This window comes from Eublepharis macularius, chromosome 18 (genome assembly GCF_028583425.1).
Source record: "Eublepharis macularius isolate TG4126 chromosome 18, MPM_Emac_v1.0, whole genome shotgun sequence".
Lineage (NCBI taxonomy): Eukaryota > Metazoa > Chordata > Lepidosauria > Squamata > Eublepharidae > Eublepharis > Eublepharis macularius.
This window is the reverse complement of record NC_072807.1, coordinates 1,744,735-1,767,024: the sequence shown is the minus strand read 5'-3', so window position 1 is coordinate 1,767,024 and position 22,290 is coordinate 1,744,735. Positions and strand designations below refer to the sequence as shown.

At 49.5% G+C, this 22,290-nt stretch overlaps 1 protein-coding gene across 1 annotated transcript in view; it reads right to left on the bottom strand.

Moving 5' to 3' along the window:
- Window positions 1-1,516: 1,516 nt before the first annotated feature.
- NCAPD2 (non-SMC condensin I complex subunit D2) overlaps window positions 1,517-22,290 on the bottom strand; it is a 35,454-nt gene continuing 14,680 nt past the window's right edge. The window contains exons 10-31 of the mRNA XM_055002914.1: window positions 22,015-22,149; window positions 21,531-21,615; window positions 19,515-19,692; window positions 19,188-19,318; window positions 18,653-18,862; window positions 17,067-17,241; window positions 16,597-16,681; window positions 15,862-15,995; window positions 14,593-14,725; window positions 13,868-13,952; window positions 13,624-13,785; window positions 13,231-13,433; window positions 8,948-9,059; window positions 7,469-7,592; window positions 7,155-7,310; window positions 6,809-6,986; window positions 5,116-5,210; window positions 4,526-4,606; window positions 3,041-3,227; window positions 2,750-2,891; window positions 1,827-1,982; window positions 1,517-1,642 (exon numbers count right to left, since the gene is read on the bottom strand). Of these exons, the coding sequence (XP_054858889.1) occupies window positions 1,569-1,642; window positions 1,827-1,982; window positions 2,750-2,891; window positions 3,041-3,227; window positions 4,526-4,606; window positions 5,116-5,210; window positions 6,809-6,986; window positions 7,155-7,310; window positions 7,469-7,592; window positions 8,948-9,059; window positions 13,231-13,433; window positions 13,624-13,785; window positions 13,868-13,952; window positions 14,593-14,725; window positions 15,862-15,995; window positions 16,597-16,681; window positions 17,067-17,241; window positions 18,653-18,862; window positions 19,188-19,318; window positions 19,515-19,692; window positions 21,531-21,615; window positions 22,015-22,149 (3,021 nt within the window). The 3' untranslated portion in view covers window positions 1,517-1,568. The remainder of the gene's footprint in view (window positions 1,643-1,826; window positions 1,983-2,749; window positions 2,892-3,040; window positions 3,228-4,525; window positions 4,607-5,115; window positions 5,211-6,808; window positions 6,987-7,154; window positions 7,311-7,468; window positions 7,593-8,947; window positions 9,060-13,230; window positions 13,434-13,623; window positions 13,786-13,867; window positions 13,953-14,592; window positions 14,726-15,861; window positions 15,996-16,596; window positions 16,682-17,066; window positions 17,242-18,652; window positions 18,863-19,187; window positions 19,319-19,514; window positions 19,693-21,530; window positions 21,616-22,014; window positions 22,150-22,290) is intronic.

Here is a 22,290-nt window from a genome sequence, read left to right as displayed (position 1 = left end):
CACGTGTGTGTTCTGGTACATGTGTCAGTTTCCTATCTGCTTGTTGATTACCTTGCTGCTGCAAAAGACTGTGTAGTTCCCTGCCTCCATGTTTGGTTAACTACACAAAGGACTCTCTTCCTGGGCAGCCCTGCCTAGACCTATATCTGGACCTCCCAGTGTGTGTTTGGACTTTATTACAAGTGTGCCCCGTGCCTGCATTGCCATCCGCCACAGACTGTGCCTGTTCCCTGCTTTGGACTGTGTTTTACGTGCTGTTCCCCCTGCCTCCATGGAAGCCTGCCTCATCTGGGCCCAAGCTGCTGCTAGCAGCCGGGCACCTGCTGGGGAAACCTCCAGCAAGCCTGGCTAGGCGCTCCCTGGTCAGTTCCTGCCTGGAGCCTCCCGCGGGCCGGTCCCCAAGCTTGCCCTCGCTACTGGGCAACCTGCTAACCAGCCCCAGCTATGCCCAGCCAGCAACCATGTTCTTAGGCAGCCAGAAGACCCAGAGGAAGAGACTGCTTTGGGAAGCCATTTCGGCGAAGCGGGCACACCACGTCCGCAGCGAGAGTACCTCGCCCCGCTCTGCATATCTTAAGATCCACCCCGGAGAAGGAACTAAGTGCCGACCATCCCAAGCACTTAGAGAATGCATCTCAAAGAAACCTCCGCATTCCAGATCTGATGACATCAGGACAAGCCCTGTCCGCTGGAACATCCATTCAGCCCACTCAGATTTCCCCCTCCCTCTTTTGTCCCCTCTTCCTGAGGTGTTGCTTATCACAATCAGATTACCAAAGTGGCCCATCCAAGCCATTCAGTAACCCATTAGAGCCTTTGTTTTAATCTGTGAGAACCACCAAGTACAGCACCAGCCCCAGGGTACGTTTTGGGGTATTTAAGCTGGTCTCTCAGACCGCATGGTGCTCAGGCCATCCCTATCCAGACCCCCTTGCTGTCTTTCCGTGGATCCATTGCTGGCATTGGACCACCTCGCTGTTGTGTCTCTGCTCCGCTTCAGGATAGTGAGTATTTCCCTTATCATCGTTGGGAACCTGCTAATGCAAACGTCTCTATATTTCTTACTCTGTATTTCTTAGTCCTTGTATGCTTTCTTGTGTGTATGTGCAAGTTCAGGCTTACGCCACACTATCAGTAAATACACATGTTTGTTGAACCTATTTGTAGTCTGCCTCTTTGTCACTAGTGTCTGGAATCGGGACCTCCGTAAACATTAGTTAGATCCGCGCTAATTTTAGTTACAGACTGCTAAGCTAATTTCCCCCTTATAAAAAGCAGTTCTGGTAACAAAAGACTCAGGATTTACCCAAATATGTCACCGTCCCCCAGGGTGACACTTACTGGCCCTTCTCGCTCCTTACAAATCAACAGCAACACAAGTAGCACCGTGTCCCCCTAAAGCCCCCCATCAGATGGGCTGACGGATCTCCAGGGTGCTCCGTAGCACTGCCCAAGCAAACCCACTCCTGGCTACTTTAACAGAAACGGAAGGAGCGGAGACTTTAGAAACCCGGAAGTCTTTATTCCATATTACTAAATCAAGAGGGTAAAAAGAGGAGGGGGTGCCATCACTGGGCACGGCGGGTGGAGGCACGGGAAATAGGCGTGGTTTTGCTCGGTGTTTTCTCCTCCATCAGTTCTGCTGAAAAAGAAAAGCTGCATCAGGGACGCTGTGGAAAGACAGTACTGGGGGGGAGAGCCAAGGCACAAATCATATTTCGGCAGAGAGCAAAGAGCAGCAGCTGCAGTGGACTAAAACCTCCTCCTGCTGCTTCCTTCCCCTCTTTCTAAAGCAAGCGAAAGCTCATGCAGAACAGAATCCCCACCTTCCTCTGGGCTGTTCTCCTCATCACTAGAGAAGACAACAGACACCTTCTGCCTGGTAGCCTTTCTGAGGGGTCTGGAAAGACGGGGCTCGGGCGTGATGAAAGAAGCGCTTGTCTCTCGGTTGGCTGTCCGCAATGGCTGCTGGCAACGGGAGCCTGGAAGGACGGGGAGGAACAAACAGGACTCTCACAAGCAGGTCTTGATAACCTACTTTGGTCCCCAATGGACACCTGATGTAGCTTGTAATCTCGTTCTCCCCTCCTCCTTTGTACCCTCACAACCATCATGCAAGGTAGGCTAGGCTGAGAATGTGTAACCGGCCCAATTAATAAATTACTTGGTACTTTTCAGCTCACACAAAGACGCAAGTTCCATCCATTTCTGGACTTCTTCAAAATCCACAAGCAGCGTCCTATTTTTCCCAGCGTAGTCAAGCATGACAGAGAAGCACAACCCCCAAAGGCACGGCGGGAGGGGCAGCTGTCAAGGAGCACGGCACCGTACGCAGAGACCCCCGTGACCCCCCCGCTCCACTGCAGCATCCAGGGAAGCTTCAGAGTTCTGAGATTTTCCAACTTTCATTTTTAAAAGTTCTCACAGCTTCAAAGGAAAACTAGGCAAGAGAATATTTTTCCTACCACAGGCCTACGGAGCAGGGAGCGAGTGTCTCAGGACACGCCTTCGGCATCCACGTCCTCTGCTTAATTCCTTGGGGCTCCTGCCCATACCTGTCTCTACACCTGTCGCGTAACAGTGCTGCCTGGGATTCATTCCTCCCGCCTCTAGCCACTCAGGAAACGCTCCAAAATCTTGAAAAGAATCCCTCACCAATCAATGCAAGGTTATGTGAATTTGGAATGGATCCACCTGCATTTTGTGCTACAAACACGTGAAGCATTTCGTGTGGAATTGGGAAACGTACGTGTGGCTGTTCTCTTTGCTGTCCGGTGCGCAGGCCTACTGCTGCTTTCTGGGTACTTGGACCCCACTGGAGTTTCGGGGGGAGATTCCAGACCCTTGTTATGGCACACCTGAAGCTTCTGCTCAAATTCCTCAACAAGAGTCTGATGAATGACAAGCAGATACAAATACTTATCTAACAAGACCATTGGCTCCAGCTGCAACACCCCCCTCTCCCCATTTGTCTTTGTTCGCAGAGAAAACTGGAACTGCCCATTGGCCAGGAACATGGGGTGGGGGTGGGGGTCTTCACCTTCATCTCAGGCTTTGTGCACATCCGTCGGAAACGGCCCAAAACAGCCTGGAAGCAGCTGTAGACGGCCTCATCCTGCAGCTTGTCACCAAAGCAACCAAAGTTGTCTTGCATCTTACGGAGACCTCGGTCTGTGAGCGGAAGCAAGGTAAGACAGAAAGCCAGATCGTGGTGCTGTCGCTCCGTTCTGCAAGACAGGAGGGGAAGCAGACCTCCCTCAGCAGCAGTAAATGCCTCCCAAGCTCAGAGACCAGGCACTGCTATTTTAGCTGTACAGACAAGGTGCGCCATTAACACGTGCAAGAGGCTTGGTTTCTAAAAGGAGCACTGGAGGGGCACTTATAGGACAGCTAATCCCAGACCTATAGGAAAACGAGAGACACCAAAGCCATTTCAAAACAGATGAGCAAAGTGGGATGTGATCTGGGCAGCATGTGCAAGGGTGGACCACCAAGAGAAAAAAAACGCCCCTGCAAAGGGCCCGCTCAGTCTGCCTTGGCCCCACCCACCCCCCAAAGGAGAGAGGAAGAGAGCCTAGGCCAGGCCCACCACCCACTAGGCAAGGCTGCTGGCTTGTGGCAGCAGTGGAACGTGTCTGCAAAGAACTGCTGTTGCATATTGGTTAAGTGGTTGGCTGTGAATCGGTACTCTGCTGGTTCAAATCCCACTATTGCCACAAGCCCAGCAGGTGGCCTTGAATAAGCCACTCTTCTTAGCACCAGCCGGGAGGGTAATAATAATGCTGACTTTGTTCACCACCCTGAGTGGGGCACTAATCTGTCTAGAAGAGCAGTGTATACGCAGTTATTCCCTTTGGGCCAGGCAGCCCTGCTCGTCGGCTCACTGGGACTTTTCCTGGAGGTGTTCATGGCCAATCCAATCCTGAACATGTGACACTGATTTTAGACTACTGCAAACGTCTCCTTTGAGGAAGACTCTGCCCTCGAGCTGCTGATTCTGTTTAACAACATACCAAAAAAAGGAGGTGTGTTGGGGAGAATGGCTCTTTAATAATTCCAGAGGCACCCAACATTTGGGCATTTGGTGGCAGCCCAGAGAACGGCCGGCACTTTTGACAGCATTTGCTCTCTATGGGAGGGAGCGCCTGCCTCCTGACGCTTACATGCTGCCCAGTGGGTGTGGCCAGAGGCTCCAAGGAACCACGGATCCATCGGCCTCTGAACGGGCCCCAGCCTGTCCCGCCCAAAGCATCAGCAGCAGCACACATGCTCTTAGCTCCCCCTTTGCCATCTGCATCCATCCAGAGACAGCAACAGAACTTGCTTCCGGTGTTTGTGACTCACTGTCTTACTTCCAGCGGCTGGGCACATCCCTTCCGTCTGCTTCTGTCAAAAGCAGGCACACCTTTCCCCAGGTGACCTCTCAATTCCCACGTTCCTAACCCTAACATCACCTCTTCTTGTTCCAGGACCCAACGGGACCACGCACACACTTTCCCCAGCTGTTCCTTATTGTGCAACTCACTGGGCAGTCCGGAACCGCTGACAAAGCTTTTCCACCAAACTCTCCGTCTGCTTGTCTTTTGTGATAAAGGAGAAAAGCTGCCTGTGCAGGGGAGACAGAGAAAGACAGACTTGCACGTGAATTGCCTCCGTTGTTCAGTGCTCCTAGCCTTTGCGACGGAATCTTACACATCGTAACAGGAGTTAGTGCTGATCTTCAGAGCGTGATTTTTCACAAGGGCACCACGTACACGTTGACGTTTTTTTTTACTCTACCGAGGTAGGGTCCACAGTTTTGGGCACAGCTCACTAGCCAGAAACCAGCCAGCTCCTTACAGTCTAGGAGATAAAACAAGAACCTCCTGGCACACCCTCTCCCCTTGCCCACGCAGAGGAATGGGGCAGGGGGAGAACGGCCATTCTGTTTTCAGCCCTGCTCCAAGCCTAAGTAATTTGGAACTTCTGCCTGTTGTGCTGTTCTGACACTCCTCACATCAAGCAGCCGTTGAACCCGCGTCTCTCCTGAATCAGTCCCAACACGCGGCGGCACGTCTAGTGTTTGGCCCAGCAGGGTAAGCGAGAAACTCCATGCCCCGAGACAACCGCAGCTACCTCATGATGGTGCGGAATGGCTGCTCCTCTATGCCCGAGTCGGGATCCGAGAGACGGCTGATGATATCTGGAAGCAAGTTGTACACGGCGTTATCCTGGGGAAAAAGCAGAGCTTGGGGAATTTTTCGGCCAAGTTGCCATTCCTGGGGATGTGGCGGAGCCGTCCAGCCTCAGGGATGGCCGAGAGCAAGAAAGACGGAGGAGTCTCGGCTAAAGAGCAGCGCCCCAGCCTAGCAGAGGCATTACTGCAGTGACCTGGGGGTGGGGGGTGGGGAGGCCTGCGGACAGGAATTTCTCAGCACTAAGAACAGCAGTCAGGGAGCAGCGGGCTTAGAAAATCTGGCCCGCGAGAACCCCTCAGGCAGATCAAAATCTAGGAAGAGTTTGAAATGTTGTTCACATCCCTTTCCGCCCTGCGTTCCTCCCCCCTGCGCACCGCGAGCAGCTCGCCTCATTCTCCTCTCCTCCGTTTTATCCTCACCACCACCATGTGACGTCACGTCAGATCGAGAGTGTGGGAGTGGCCCAGAGGCACCCTGCCCTGCAAGCCTCCACGGCAGAGTGAGGAACCGGAGCGGGGGACCCCTGCCTGGGCTCAAGCGGCAGAGCCAAGAAACCCCTCCACATCACACACTCTGGAGGCTCGGGAGAAGGGCCCCAAGAGGCACAGCCCCCTCCCTCAATGCCACGCTTAGGGATCTCTCTCCTTTACCCCATGGCAGAACATCTTGAAGTGCGGGCCTCAGCCTGCTCACCCAAGCGCAAGTTTCGTCCAGAACCAGGGACCTGTGTTACTTCCCGCTGAGAATTTCCCTCCGTTCCAAGAGAATAAGACGGCTGAGGACAAACATGAGCCCACGAATCCATCCCATCTTCTCAGCAGAGAGGCTGCCTGCCTGCCCTCATTAACCACCCGCACGAGTAGGAACTGACCCAATGAAACTTGGAAATAACACTATTGGCCATCAGCAAAACAAAGTGTCGACCCCAAAAATCATAAGGCTTCCTAACAGATAGCGAGGACCCAACAGTTTCCGGCAGCCATAACTTTCTAGGGGTACAACTGCAGTAGAGTATCTGGATTCCGGATGGAGGTTTCCAGAATTCAACTGCATATGTAAGAATAGCGGAAAATGACCCCCCTCCAGATGCAACCATAGGAAATAGGGCTCTACAAACCAGAATATAGTTGATTGTGCTGACTTTAGACCCTGCCATAAATGTAAATTCACCTGGTATTATCACCTGCAACAGTCATTTAGAACGGAAAGACATAATCTATACACAAAGTTACATAGGCAGACCCCAGCATAGTTTGCGTGTTGGTCTTTAAATAGCCTCTCCTGTTTAAAGGACTTGAGATTCTCCATCACTGTCTTTGGGGGTCACCTTGAATTTAGAAGCCAAAAATGCATCACCTGGGCCCACGAGGGCGTCCGGAAGGAGCTCTTTTAGCACACTGGCTAATCTAGACAGGTGTGACCGACACACCAAGAGACACAAGCCTGTCCTTGGGGCAGAAAGTTAACTCGGCTGTCTGAAAACAGGGAATTGGAGCTTTTAAACAGCCACCAGGTGACCTGCTTCCCGGCATTCTGAAGGGAGAGCAGCAAAGAAGCAAAGCGATTCAAGGCACTGAGAGAAGGCCACGAGTTTGGCACTGCATGCTGCCGCCACCACCACACCGCCTCACCTTGCTGGAGAGCTCAGTGAAGAAGTTCCGAGCCAGCGCCACGATCTCCTCCTCGGGAACAATGAGAAGAGCCGCCATCTCGCTAACCTGGCCCTTCACTTTCACCATGTCTTTCAGGATCAGGTGAGTCATCACCAACGCAGCCGTCTGCTTCACGTGCTGGCAAGGGTCCCGCAGCCTGAGCGGCCGAGAAAGATGGAGGGAGGCAGCAAGCAGCCAGAGCACTCAGGCAGGTCCCTTCCAGGCAAGGCCCAGCCCAGCGTGCCCCGTGGGAGGGCGGAGCACTGTGCACGTCACCAGCAGCTCCTTGGAGGAAGGGCAGACTCTGCGCCACCTCCCACCTTACCTGGCATAAAGGTGGGGAGTCCAAGGCTCCACTTGGTTTGGGAAACGAATGGCCAGGTCTCCTGCAGCGATCATGAGGTTGGCTCGCACACTGGAGAGGGTGGATTTTTCCATCATTGTGAAGAAGAGCCGCAAGTGACTGTCACAAAACTCTGCACTGTGTGGGAATTGAAGGCAAGGCTTACTTCTGGCTCACCGCTGCAGAGCTTAGTCCCAGGGGGAGCCTGCCCGGCAGGGGCTGCAGGCCACACGAGGTGCTCCAGGTGCCCGAGGGAAGGAGGATAAGGAAAACTACTCGAGGTGAGAGACCGATACCTGATCATACAGAACTTCCCCAGGGCCAATGCGGCCGCGGCTGAGAGGGCCGGATCACTGTACTGGCCTGGATTGTTGCATATCTTGAGCACCAGGGGAACAAAGGCAGAGAGGAGCTGTTTGCCTGCACAATCAGAAGGGGGGAGATCTGTTCAAGCTCTGGGTTAAGGAAAAATTTCGTAAAGGTACTCTGTGTTCAAATTATGTTTCCCCACAGCTATCACCCATGAATAATCAAGACACCAAAAATTGTGATCCATAAAGAAGTAATGAGTTTTATTGACATAAAACCCAGATGCAGTGCCATGTTCAGACACATGCATAAAGATCAGCCACAGCTGATCTGCCTTAGAACTGGGTTTCTCTTGAGCGATCAATGGGCTGCAAACGCCGCATGATCTGAGTGTTGGACTAGAAGCTGCAGGACCTGGGATCAAATTCCTGTATTACCACGAAGCTCACTGGTTGATCTAGGGCCACCCCCACCCCCCAAGTCACCAACCTCACAGGGCTGTTATTGGAAGGAAATAAGAAAGGCAGAACCATGTATACTAACTGGAACCCCTTGGAGAAAAGGTAAGATAGATACGAAGTATTTCTGTAACACAAACCTATTAAAAAAAAATGGCAGTCTGCAAGGAACAGTGAAACCTCTTAACTTTTCTTAAGAACTACCCACAAGAAACCATTGGGAACCCCTCCTCTCACCTGCAACATGGCCTAGATTTAGGAGGACAGAAGACTGACAGAGGTGGAGCCACTGAGAGCCAAGGTACAAGTGACTTTTTTCACACATAGAACACTTGATTGTTTCCGCAAGTTTTCCTGGGAACTGAAGTCCCCGTGTCCTTCCCCTCTCTGTTAGAATCGCTGACTGAAGAACCAGAGAAAGCTGGCAGCAGCAGCAGCTTTTGCAAATCCAGAGCAGCTCCCCAGGAGCAAGATGCCCAGGGAGAAAGCTGCAGCTGCCCGCCCCCAAAGATCATTGAGAGAAGGCTTGTGACTGGAGGAACGATTTGCAAAAGCTGCTGCCGCCGCCGGCTTTCTCTGGCTCTTCAGGCAGCGATTCTAACAGAGAGGGGAAGGACATTCGGACTTCAGTTCCCAGGAAAACTTGCGAAAATGATCAAGTGTTCTACGCGTGAAAAAAGTCACTTGTAGCTTGACTCTGAGTGAGTTCATGGTAGGAGATCTGAGGCAGGGATTTCCCAGCTAGTTGCTCAGTCGTAGGGCCCTTACCAGGTGAGTGCTTGGAGTTCTGGTTGGGGTGCCCAGGAATCATTTAAAAGTATACAGGAAGTTTAAATGAACGACTGAGATCTCTAAACAGAGTTTAAACTAATTCCTGGGCACCCCAACCAGAACTCCAAGCACTCACCAGGTAAGACTCATAGTCAGTATGACCCACTGCTAATTATGACAACAGAGGGAATTTAGCAGCAAGGGTGCTATGGGCTGGACGGAAAGATCCATATTCACCCTCCAACAACTCTGCCTCGCAAATACTGCGGATGAGCTCTACTTCTGTGTCTTCAGCTGATGCTCCAACCAAGCCAAGCTCCATTTCCATGCCGCTCTCATTCCTGGCACTCTGCGCAAAGAGAAGGAAGCAAGAAGATGAGGCCAGTTGTGAGACAGGGCTGTGGCCCAACCTAGATATGCAGATGTGCTGCTTGAGACAGACGGGTGAAGAATTACTTTAATTCTGCAAGCTCCACTACAGTAAAGGGAAAACTAGCACAGCACGTGAAGGTCTAGGCTGAACTCTCTCTGAAGAGCATTTTATTTACTAAGTGGTAGAAGCCCGTTTCAGAATTTGACTCTCTCCTTATGGACAGACAAGGCCAGAATTAAATTAGAGTGGTGGAGAGACTCAGGTTTGTATGTATGCTAGTCAATCCAGGCTTAAAGTTGCAAAGTTCAAGATTTCCTCCAGAGCACAAAGTGGTTTTCCCTACTTTGGTAGGTAAAGCTGCTGTAGTTATTGTTTGAAAAGCGAGATTTGGCTATAGCAATCAACTCTCTGATGACATCCAGGTCACTTGAGTGTAACTTACTTAGGTGACAGTAGAAAAGAACAAGAGTCCAGTAGCACCTATAACGGAATTTGTGGCAGGATATGACCTTTTGTGAGCCACAGCTCGCTTCTTCAGATACAGCGAGAATATGAGTCCATCTCTCCTTATATCTTGGAAAGCGGAGTGATTGCATAAGCCAAATGATAATAGCTTCTGTAATCACTCCACTCTCCCAGATATAAGAACAGATGGATTCACATTCTAGCTGAATCTGGAGAAGTGAGCTGCGACTCACAAAAGCTCATACCCTGCCACAAATGTTGTTAGTCTTAGATGTGCCACTGGACTCTTGCTCTTTTCTATTGCCACAGACAGACTAACATGGCTGCCCATCTTGATCTTACTTATGTGGGACTGCCTTAGAACGCTGTCTGGAAGCTTCTAGTGGTACAAAATGCTGTGGACCGACTTAACTACAACAACAGATTTATATATCGCCCTTCAGGATAACTTAACACCCACGCCGAGCGGTTTACAAAGTATGTTATTATCCCGACAACAAAACACCCTGTGAGGTGGGTGGGGCTGAGAGAGCTCCAGAGAGCCATGACTAGCCCAAGGTCACCCAGCTGGCTTCAAGTGGAAGAGTGGGATATCAAACTCGGCTCTCCAGGTTAGAGTCCCACGCTCTTAAACACTACACCAAACTGGCTGTTAAGGATAAGTTGTTCCTTTGTTCCTCCCTGGTTGAGACTGTTGAGGAGCAAATTAGGTCATTACGGTTTCTCCCAACAATATCTATTGTCTATGAATATGGCACAGGCGAGGGTCCTGATTAAACAGAGAATCCTAGATGTGGAAAGGCAACATGACCTGACCAGAGCTGAGAACTATTTATCGGAAAGAAGTATTATGAACAGGGTTGCACCAGTGCCCTATATAAATAGCTTGGAGAATCCTGATTATAGAAGAGCTTTTACCCTATTAAGATATGATGTCTTACCCTCTGCTGTCCTGGAAGGCAAATATAAGAAGACACCTTATGAAAAATGTTTGTGCCCTTGTGGAGATGGGAGTGTCGAGTCCCTATTACATGTTTTATTTGCGTGTAAAATATATGATCATATTAGGGAAATACACATTAAACCTATAATTGATAGTCTTCCGCGGAAAGAGAAAAAATTATATTACAATCATGTTAGCAGACAGGCATAGGGAAATGACGCTCCAAGTGGCAAAATATGGCTGGATGGTCATTAATAGGAGGAAATCCTGGCTTAGTGTGCAGAATCCTAGATAAGTATTGTTATAATCTGATAATATAAGGTAATTTGAATTTTAGGTATTTATATTATGTAAATTATAGTAAGCTACAATTTTAATGACTGCCTGGATATTTTAAGTTTATAATGTTGCCAAATAATTATGCTTGTAAGACTGATCAATTTTATTTTATTTAAAGATTGGTTTATTAAGTAAATTTCTAAAGGTGGTAATTTGTTGAAATATGTACCTTTTAAATATTTTATTTTAAAATGGCGTGTCTCGTTGATGTGCAATCATGTAATTCTGAATTGATTTCGAGAATGTGATGGCCTCTGGCTAATAAACTTGGTTATTGTTGTTATGATAAGTTTGAGAGAAATCATCACTCCCGCATCAAAAGAACCTCACCGGTAGCAGATCGACTTCTTGGTGCAACGCAAGGAGCTGCTTCTCCCTTCTGAAGCTGTAGGAGGCTGAGGACCAACCACTCTTGTAGCATCTTGACTGCTAGTTAGGAGCGGTTTCTCAAACCCCACTCTGTATGCCTCTACACAAGAGGCAAGGGTGGCAGCAACCAGAGACGGGGGGGCTCTTTTCAGGGCTGGTGTCCTGATTGTGGGCTGCAGTTCTCTGAGAAACCAGCACCTTGCTTATTGTCTTTTCAGTGCCAAGCGAAGACAAGCTTGTTGGCCGAGGCTTTGGACTGAGGCTTTATCTTATCTACTGCATGGGTTTTTATTTATGGATTTTATCTGCCCCAGTGTTTTGACCTGTAGTTTTATCGGATTGACTTTGTTATAGATTATTCAACGCAGCGTTATACTGAGTTTATGTTTTAGTTACATGCCGCTATGCATGTCTTTCCTACTGTCTGCTGGTTTTGCTGGAGAATTGCTACTGATCTTTATTGTATTTATGTTTTTAGCAACAATAATTTTATTGTCAGATTTATTTACTTCATTTATACCAAGTTTTTCTCCTTAATGGGGACCCAAAGCTGCTTTCGTCCTTTCCTTTGCCTCCATTTTATTCACCAGATTAAGTCGAGTTCGGTTTATTTTGTGCTGCCGAAAGGGGCCTGAGTAGTTTACTGGAGAGGCAGCTAAATTTATTTTTTGCTAGTAATATCTAACACTCCACTGCTGGCAATATGCCCGAATCCCACCAGTCCACTGGTGGAATGGGGGGCACCAGTTTTGTAACTCACAGCATGGAGGGTCAAGCTGGGAAGTAAAAGTTTACACTCAGATTTTATGTTGTTTTGAAGTGAAGATATTCCAACACCAACTTTTTCAAAGTTGCAGGTGGGAAGCCGTGTTGTAGTTTGCAGTAGAAGAGCAAGACCTGGGGCCCAGAGCACCCGAGAGAGCGCTTAGTTTCCAGGGCGTAGAGCGCTGGAGAGCCCAGAGAGCTCCAACTCTCAGAAGCTCCTGCCCCCGGAAGTCTAGTTGGTCTTTAAGGTGCTCCTGGACCTGAGCCTTGCTTGACTGTTCTCCAGACACAAATCCTTGGATAGTTAATGCTAGCAAAATACAACTCAACATATTGCAGCAAAATTCATTCACGTCTTATCCTCACAACAACCTTGTGAGGTAGGTTAAACAGAGAGGACTGGTTTAAGGTCACATCATAAGGTTTGTGGCTGGAGATTTAAATCTAGATCTCTCAACACCGGCACCCCCTATGTAATGGGCAAGTGGAAGTACTTTGAGATTTGGTGAAATTCAAGTGCAACAGAATATTTCTAGGGAGATCCCTGGGCTTTCCTATGCCATTTTGGTGTGGTGGTTAAGAGCGGCAGGACTCTAATCTGGAGAACCGGGTTTGATTCCCCCCCTCCTCCACTTGAAGCCAGCTGGGTGACTTTGGGTCAGTCACAGCTCTCTCAGAGCTCTCTCAGCCCCACCCACCTCACAGGGTGTCTTGGTGTGGGGATAATAATGGCATACTTTGTAAACTGCTTCTGAGGGGGCATGAAGTTCGTCCTGAAGAGCGGTACATAAATCGAATGTTGTTACTACGATGATTTATTACTTGCTGCACAAGATGTCTAGGAACCGATTCTTGGTGCAAGCAAGCATTATTAGCAGCATGAATTAACAGAATGTCAGAAACAGCAATTAAAATGAAACCCAGCTGTCCAGGTGTCTGGCATGCGTGCAAACATTGAATTTACTGCCTAATTGCAATAAGACCCCCCGTTCTTCCCAGCACCAGCCCTCTTTCCCTCCCCTCTCCCAGGGAGAAGAAGGAGCAGTGGATGGGATAGCGATAAGGAAGTGTTCCCAAGCAAGCAGGAGCCCTGGCAGCAGCAGAGCTCAGCATTTTAACGGAGAATGCCACGAGAACTCCTGAGCCAAGGAACTGCACGAGCAGAGGATGGAGTTACCGCACAGTCCCTACCTGGCAGGCTCCTCAGCTATGGTACCTGGCCACCGGGCTGAATGGACAGCAAAAGCCTGTACCTCCCGTGCTTACCTGGGACTTCTGCTGCTTTGCACTGCCATCACGACGTCCCTTTGCCTCCTGCTCTTCACGAAGGATCCGGCGCCTGCGCAGCTCTTTGCTCACTGACAGCTCCAGGTGCACCAGCTGCTGCAAGGCCACATCTCCCGCGAGGGAGACCAGGTGGGTCAGCATCAGAGCACTGATGGAGCTGCAGCCACCTGCCATTCCTGGCTCTGAGGGAAAAAAACAAAAGCAGTTCATTCAGCCTCGGGCTCTGCCCATCAGCCAGGCTGCCTGGAAAGGTGGCGCTCTAGCGGTGCCACAGCCTGAATTTCTATCAGCAGGTGCGTCATTCCTTTCCCAAGCTGGCATGCCCCCCTTCTTCTGCCACAAGTACCAAAATATTCCCCCACCCCAACTCACCCGCCTCAGTCCCTTCAAGTTCGCCCAGCTTATCCAGGGCCTGCTGGCTGCAATGCTGCAAGATCTGAGCACATATTTCCTCAGGACCTTCTGCCAACTGGTAGATGAGAGCAACGGCTGTTTCCACAAAGGAGATCCAGTGCACACTGGATCCCGTGAAGCCTGAAAAGAAGGACAGATTTTGTATGTCAGGCAACGGGATTGTACACAGGCCCACCTGCATCCTGCAGTTTCAGTAACTCACCCATGTTTATAGCCTTGCTCAGGCGCTCAAAGAGCAGGTGGGACTGTGGGAGCCGGAAGGGAGCCCCACTTTTCCCAAGGGCAGGCTGGAAAGAGAAGAGAAGGGGCTTGTTTTTGTACAGCAACGTCTTTCCCTGCCTCCTTTTCAATAACTTTACATAGCAGTAAGAGTACTAGAAATATATAGCTGTCCCTTAATTTATCTTTATAATGCTCTTGTATGGCAGGCAAGGCCAAACGCAGCAATCCCCAAACGTGTACGGCAAGAGAAATGGTCCAGGATACTGCCTGACAATCAATCGCAGCCGACGTCCCCTTAGTACTGAAACTGAGCATGTCCCGTCAGTCTGAGCTGCAACATTATTAAAGGTGCAGAAGAGCCTTTGCATTTGACTAACTTAGATCAGCAGTCGACAGTGTGAGCTGGGGCCTGGAAGCACCCCGTGACAGTTTGGTTCATCGGGCAGCTTCAGGCACAGAGTAAACTATGGAGAAACTACTTAAGAAATACCAGAATTAGTATAAGAAGAGATGGATTAAAAATGCATGCATTACACTGGCAGCACTGAGAACTACTCAGTCTCTAAACATTATTGTAATCGGTGCTAACGTTGCTACAATCAGGCACTGTTAGGAAAATGCTTATTTTGAAAATGAAATTGGTTACGCCTGACTTGACAGGGAAGACGAAAAGAAGGATTCTCTCAACACAAAACATGTTCTGACCTTCTGACCGCCGGCAATTTTAGAGATGACATTACATACTTCCTGGGCAAGGCGATAGTTTCCGTGCACCCTCTCATCTAGCCCCACTGATACCAGGACGTCCAGATTGCTCCCAACAATCTCTGGCTTCCCCCTAGCAAAGGCAGAAACAGGTCACAGGATCCTGGAAAACTTCAAGAACCCTCTGCTGACGATGGGGGGCCGACTCCTGCTCTCCAAGCCAGAAGCTGTGGGGGCTGGCAACTCCTGCTCTCCAAGCCACACCAAGCTCCAGTTGTGCACTTAGCCGCAGATCTTTGGAGGCAGCCCTGATCTTGTCAGATCGCAGTAGCTAAGCAGGGATGGCAGACCACCAAGGAAGACGAGGGCCGCTACAGGAAGGCAGGCAAAGAAACCATCTCTGTTCACCTTTTGCCTTGAAAACCCTACCAGTTCACTGTAAGTCTGTTGAGACTTGACAGAACTTTACACGCAAACATATTCGGAGACAAAGTCAAATCTAAATCAGGATGGGGGGACTGGCTGCAAGCTAAACAAAATGCAAAGTCTTTGGGGGCTCATTAGCTGAGATGGAGCACAACACACTCAAGATACACAATAGTCAGGATTCCCCAAGAGCAGTAACAGCTCCCTATTGTCATCTGGGTCAGGGTTTTTAAAAAAAGGACTTTGGTTGCTTGACTTAATGGGCTGAACTCCAAAGCAATGCCAGCACACTGAAGGCGGCCACACAAGACCCTCCCCCCCCCCCGGCCTCCTAAAGTCCTGTTCAGGAACAGCACAGGAGGCAAAATGGGGATTGGCAGCAAGGGAGGGAAACTGGTGAAAACTGCACCCAACACACACAGGCAGAAGCACTGGCATAGCCAATTCACCATTTCAGCAAAATTATGAGAAAGGAGCCTAAACCATACTGCTCCCCCTCCTGTGTCCCACTGCCAAGGCTTCGCAGCTATTACTGTATAACCTGCCTTGAGTGTCAGCAAGAACAGAGGACTACCATCAAAGTTAAATAATATTACCCCCCACCCCCACAGCTTTCTCCCACTATCTGTCCAGGTCATAAACAGCAATGTAACAAGCCCAAAGACAAATGTAGTTTCAAGAATAAAAGGCAGAGGATAAAACATTTCTCTTAAGTTTCCCTATGAAATGGGGAAGCCAAGGCTCTTCTTTCGAGTTCTTCCATGCATGCTGTGACTGCCACAGCGGTGGCAAAGGTCCTTCGGCTTGCTGTCAACACAAAGGGGCCCGAAGCCAACAACTTACCGTGCCATCATCCCCAGGAGCAAGACAGCTGCATGGCGCTCCAAGGCCGAGCACTGGGATTTTTCTGTAAACCGTTCCCACAACAGCTGGACCACAGCTGATTTTACTTCTTCTTTCTGCACAAATTCTGAGATCTATGAAATAAATGCAGGTGCGTCAAGGAAAGAATGCAAGTGCCCCACAAAAGGAAAGAGTGCTCACATGCTTTTAAGATAGTTAGCCAATCAAAACAAGGCCTATTTGCCATTTTGATTCTAACTTGCTGATCTGTCTAATGCACGTCACAATTGTGGGCAACCAGGCTACTTTTGAAACTCCAGGATGTTCTGTTTTCTAGGCTGGAGGGCCACTGTTCAACTTCATAAACTGTATAAACCATTAACTCTTTAATGGAACTGGCTAGAAACACAGCCACAAGCCAGCTTAAGGCCCGGATGAGTGAGTTGGTGAGAGATCCAAGAGAAGAGCGTCCCGTGGCTTTTAGCAGACACTTATTCCAGATCCAAAGGGTGAACAGCTGCCTCCAAAACTGCAAGGATTCTAGAATATGAAACTCAATTTGTTTTTATGAGGTGACAGAAAAATACAGCGAGACTGAAATAATAAGGTTATCTAGCTGGGAATGTGCATGCTCTGGAATGTCCCGATTGGCGACCTCTTGCAAGGGACACCACCAAGGTGAGCAATACGAAATGCACATATAACAGACTTATGGGGGAAGAAACCCATACTCACAATTTCTTCAAGGCACTGGACAGTCGCCAAGGATGCATCCACCATGAGGAGGGAGAGGGACTGCACCAGGCGGTGGGCTTCAGCCCTGGGGAGATATGGAAAAAGGCGTTCCCCCCCTCAGCTCTTTCATTTAAAGATTCCAATCCAACTACTTGCTATTTTGATTGCAGGCCGTCACCCCCCCCCCCCACCCCAAGAGCGACAGGAATGACACCCGCAGAGGCAACTGGAAGGGGGAAAAAATTCTACAGGGCGGTGGGGGAGAAGAAGCACCCAGAGAGCCTACAGCACTTATTCTCTCTCTGTGCTGGGACCAGAGGGCAGAAGATGTTGATTTTCAACCTCTGCCAGCTGGGGTGGAACGCAGGGTCCAGCACACGAGGAACTGTACGCTTGGCACTAACCATGCTCAGAGCCTCCTGTGAAGAACACACCGGTTAGCATAGACTGTGGAGGAGGGGAAACCATACCTTTCTGAGCCTCCACTAGGATTCAGGTAGAGCCTCCTGTAGGCATTCAGCACGGCTTCCCTGATTCCTGGCTCCTTTGACCATATGAGAGGGAGCATTCGGCGGACTCCAAGGACAGCCTGAGGGATGCTGAACTGGGAGACAATTACAAAGAATTCGATGGCCTCCTGCACCACTGCAAGTAGAAAAGTAGAGAGGGAAAGGAGTGAGGACAGTCAACCCAACACCAAAGCCATGTTCCTGCTGCCCTTCTGGCAACCACCCAGCCAGTCGTCAAGGACTGCCGGAGACACCACGTGCACCAAACCTCTGCCCTTGGAACTTAAGAACAATTTTAAAAAACCCAACGACAAAGCCAGGTGCAGCCTTTGAAATGTCCCCGATTTTCTGTCTGTAACTCAAGGAAACAACAAAAAGGATATTTATGGTCTATGTTTTTATGCCATCTTCTAAAAGCGGTTTGTTTGAAAGGTATAATTTTATTATAACTTTTCTTGCTATTTCTTTGAAAGCTAAACATGATGTATCGTTGAACTGGAATACCTTGCTTCTCAAGATCTTGTATCAAAATTTTATTGTACCCTTTCATGAATGAACTCAGGGCAGGGTACACAATATTCTGCTCTCCTCTTTTATCCTCAAAACCACCCTGCAAAGAAGACTGGTGCTATGTGATTGACTAAAAGGTCACCCAGATGAGCTTTGGGAGGGAGAGGGGCTTTGATTCCAGGTGTCCCAAAGTCCAAGCTGAACGCTCTAACCGCTATTACACACTGCCTCCCTTCTCATCACATTTCGAGATTTCTAAAGTGATTTTAAGAACTTTTTAGCTACATACACTCGCTTTATAGTCATCCTAGGGATTCTCAGCCAACCATCACTCTCCAAATGTACAATTAAAGAACCATGGTAAACAGTGTGTGTCACCATGAAGCCCCCCTGCCACCGGTTAAAGGCCCATCTTGAAAACAGCAGGGCAGGCGCGGGGGGAGGGGGGGCTCTCACTAACCATTACACTGCCCTGGCTCTTTCCCCACAATCCCCACCTGCAGTTTCCTACGGTGCACAGAACACTTTCCTGCTAGTCAGAGCAGATCCAAGTGTGAATCCTTCCCTGTGTGATGTGCAGCCTACACCAGGTATGCTATACTCACTCACACTCACACACTCACAAAACACAGAGTGGTTGCCTCACCATACTCCTGGTTTGTTCACAACTGCCAGGCACAGGCTTAGGAGCCCGTCACATGGCCAAACTGCTCCTGAACTCCAGATTATCCGAAGGGGGGCGGAATTGCAGTACTCCAGACTTTTAAAAAAGCCCCTCTGTACATATGCAGGAATAATAGGAAGGATTCTGTTCAGTGTCTCGTTTGGGCCCTATGGGGAAGTTATTTTGGTATTGTGGAAGCAATGCAGTATTCTGTATTCTGAAGCAATGCAGTCCTGAATACTTTAACTACACACTGAAAACTAGAAGTTTTCAGGCAGACCAGAGGGCTCAGCTGTCCTATTATTACACCAGAACTGGAGACAAAGATGCACAATCCTGGAAAGGGGAGGACGAGGGGAGTCATGTTGCCTACCAGAGATGGAGCTTTCATACATCATCTTGGAGACCAGGCTCAAGGCTTCCGTGATTTTGACTGCAAAGCTGTAGGCATCCTGCAAGTACTGTACCAGCATCTCCTGCTTTGCCAGTTCACTTGACGTGGGCGCCTCCATCCCAGACTCTTTCCCCTCAACATGCCTTGCCTCATCGGTGGGCTCTTGGACATCCCTTTCTGGCTGGGAACCTGTTGAAGAGAAAGAGGGAGCGGAGCGGAGCATGTGTATAGTTCCATCCCTCCCTGTCAAATCACTATGGGGCTGAAGCTCACCATGGTGGATCCCTCCGCATTCTAATGCGAGCAAAAGAAACCACACCACCCTGTATGTTTCCACAGAAACACGTGATGCAGGCCCGAGCTGGGACCAAACTAGTTACAAGAGCCCTTCATCTGCGATTGTGCCAACATGTCTGCCACGATCATACCTACTTCGGCCCTGGGAGATGGGCCTTTTGCTTCTGTAGAGACAAACCAAGTGGCACAGTTAAGTGCAGCACCATTCAATTGTTACCTGTATAGAGTGTTTTCAATATGCTCAGGAGAAAGTCGTTTTCTTCCTCCCCCTCTGTCCTTGAAGAGCTGACAAATGGCTCCACCCCCTTGAAACGGTGAGCAGCTCCTTGCACCAGGAGTACAGCGTCCCTGCATTGAACACACACACACACACACACAACACAGGGAAGCCTGATCCAGCCATCCTTCACACGTGTCATATTTTACTACTAGAGGTGTGGGGTATCTTGGGAAGTCGTGCAAGTTACTACACAGAAGACAGCTATCTCATGAAAAGTCTTCCTATTGAGATCCAGAGTCACATGTACTTTCCAGATCTACTCACTTGTAACTGGATTTTCTCAACAGCTGGATGATTTTGTGAGACGCCTGTGCTGGGTCGACCACCTCAAGTTCCTCCTCCTCCTCTTCTCCCTGCAACCGCGAGCAAAGACAACTCTTCATGGTTGCCTGGAGCTCTGGCAGCATGGCTTCCCACTCTTCCTCTGGAGGGATCACCACAGCTGGACGGTGAAAAGGAGGCAGAGTCAGACACGGCCGTCCGCCGCCACGGCAATTAAACCGTGGAGGGCAAAGCTTAGCACGGCAGGAAAGGTCAGCCTTCAAACAGCTACAAGGGTCTTCCGTGCCAACTCACTGGATAGCTTAACGTTGACAGTAAGACAGCGGATGGGTGGGAATGTGGTGGGGCCAGCTGTGTAAAGGCTGTGGCTGAGCTCTGCAGATAATGCCGCAGAATGGAAACGGCACATGGCCACGAGAGCAAGCCTTTGGGGAAGAAGCAGGGGGCTCTTGGCCCTGTTGCCATGACGGATTCGGCCCAGGGGATTCCAGAACAGTGCAAGATCCTGAGTTTCCCTCTTAGACGCTTTCTGTTGGTTTCCCACTGCCTTTTATTTCAATTGGTACTTTTTATAAGCTATAGTTCCCACTGGAGGCAAAGGCGGGAAAACAAACAGGTAGACCTGGATCCAAATCTCTGTTTGGTCAAGTTACTGCAGCTCGCCCCCCCCACCCCCCGGCCAGGGAAGCTGCAGACCAACACCCCACGCCCACAAACGGTTCCCAGAACTACTTGGAAGAACAGACAAGAAGACGTACAAGTGAAGCAGAACAAGGAGACATGGATGGTGGTAAGCCTATGAGTGAAGAACCACTGGCTAGATACTTGAGTTCAGTCCAAATCACCCTCAATAAGATGAGTCAGATGTGCCCCGTCAACCATTATTTATTTACAAAATTTTTACCCTGCCCTTTTAACCTCATTACGGGCACCAAACCAGTACACAGATTAAAAATTTACATAATAAAAGATGTCTTAAAACCAACAAACCATTGTTGAAGCAATTAAAACCACATATAAAGACATAAAAACAACAATTAAAACAGATCAGGAGGGATCACTGAGAGAACCCCACGCAAAAGAAGCCTTTATCAGCTGGCGAAAGTTGGCAACAGAAAGGGACGGATGAGCCTCCCTGAGGGGAGAGTCCCAGAACTCTGGTGCCGCTCAGAAGGCCCTCCCTGAGCCTGCCCCCCAACTAACCTCAGAAGGCAGGGGCAGCCAGAACAGGGCCTCTGCAGAGGACCGCCGTGGTTGGAGGAGGTAGTCCTTCAGGTACGCTGCTCCAGATATGGCACTTATGCCAGCTCTCTTTCCCCGATAAGCATGAACCATGCTAAACACAGGTGGAGCATTCTGGGCAGTCCTCTGAGGCAGGGGGCTTTTTGGAATTTCCTTCTGCCATCTTTGCATGTGTGACCTTCCATCGTCAGTTAAAGATTTTAAAAATGGCCTTCTGGATTTTTAAAAAAAGTTTTTCTAGCCTGGTTCAGTTAATACTGTTCCTTGGATATTTTGTTACAAGCTGTTGTGAGCACTTTTTTAAAATGGGAAGGCAACAAGTCTAATAAATGAATATGAACCAAGTGTCCCAGACCTCTAATACTTTCAAGTATGACAAATGTTATAAATGGGCTGCATCATGAGAACCTCCCTATTCAGAAGCAGTAAAGCTCGGAAAGCCAGCGCCAGGAGGCAGCGCCAGAAGAAGGCCTCAGTCTCTCTGCCCTGTTTGTGGGCCCTCCTGAGTAACTGGATGAGACAGGACGCTGGACTAGGTGGACCACTGGCCTGACCCAGCAGGGCTCTTCTGTTCTTAACCTTTATAGATGGGCTCTGATGTCACTGTAGGTACCATTTTGAATAACAGAAACCATCTCCCCGAAGACCCTTCCTCCTCGTCGCAGCCCCATCGTCACGGTGCCCATCCCCAGGTTTCTTCACATCAAGGACAGAGACACATCTCGATACATCTTGAGATACAGGGAAAGCATTTACCAGTTGTGGTTCTGTGCTGATCCCTCATTTCCTGGAGCTTCTGCTTTTCCTTCTGAAGCAGCTCAGTTAAGTCTGTGCAACTCAGCTGCAGACACAGGGAGAAGTCATGCTTGTGAGCAACAAGCCATTGGGGGTGGGCAAGAAGAGTTTCTGAAAGTCACCCTAGAAGAGACTGCAAAGCGCCCATGATATACAATTCACCCGGCCCTGCCCTCCCCTCCCGCATGTGCTGCACGGTGACTAGACTCCCAACTCTGAGCCAGACGACTGCCTCGTGCTTCTTGCTTTATTTGTTTGCTTGTGGAGAGCTTGAGCACACGAAGCTGCCGCCGCCTTCACCGCGAACCGGCTACCGACTCTGACTGGCAGTGGCTCTCTGAGGTCTCAGGAGGGGTTCACACATTATCTCCCGATCCTTTTAACTGGAGATTCTGGGGACTGAACCGAGGACCTGCATTCCACCACAGGCCCTCCCCAAGCTTACCTTGCAGGAGAAAGGATTGTTGGAAAGGAAGGCTGCCAGCAGCTGAATGGCATTCTTAACCACTGTTACAGACTTGTCCTGTAGCCGGCTCACAGCGAGGCACACGACAGCCTGGAATCGGGTCAGGGGCAGGGCCTACAGCAGCAGTGGTGAGAAGTTTGAGTGAGGAGACACTTGGCAAACTTGTACGTGCACATCCCAAAACAGTAAGCACAGAGCTCTTCAGCCACTGTTCAGACAACAAGGGTCTCTATTGCTGCCTTGAACTGCAGTGGG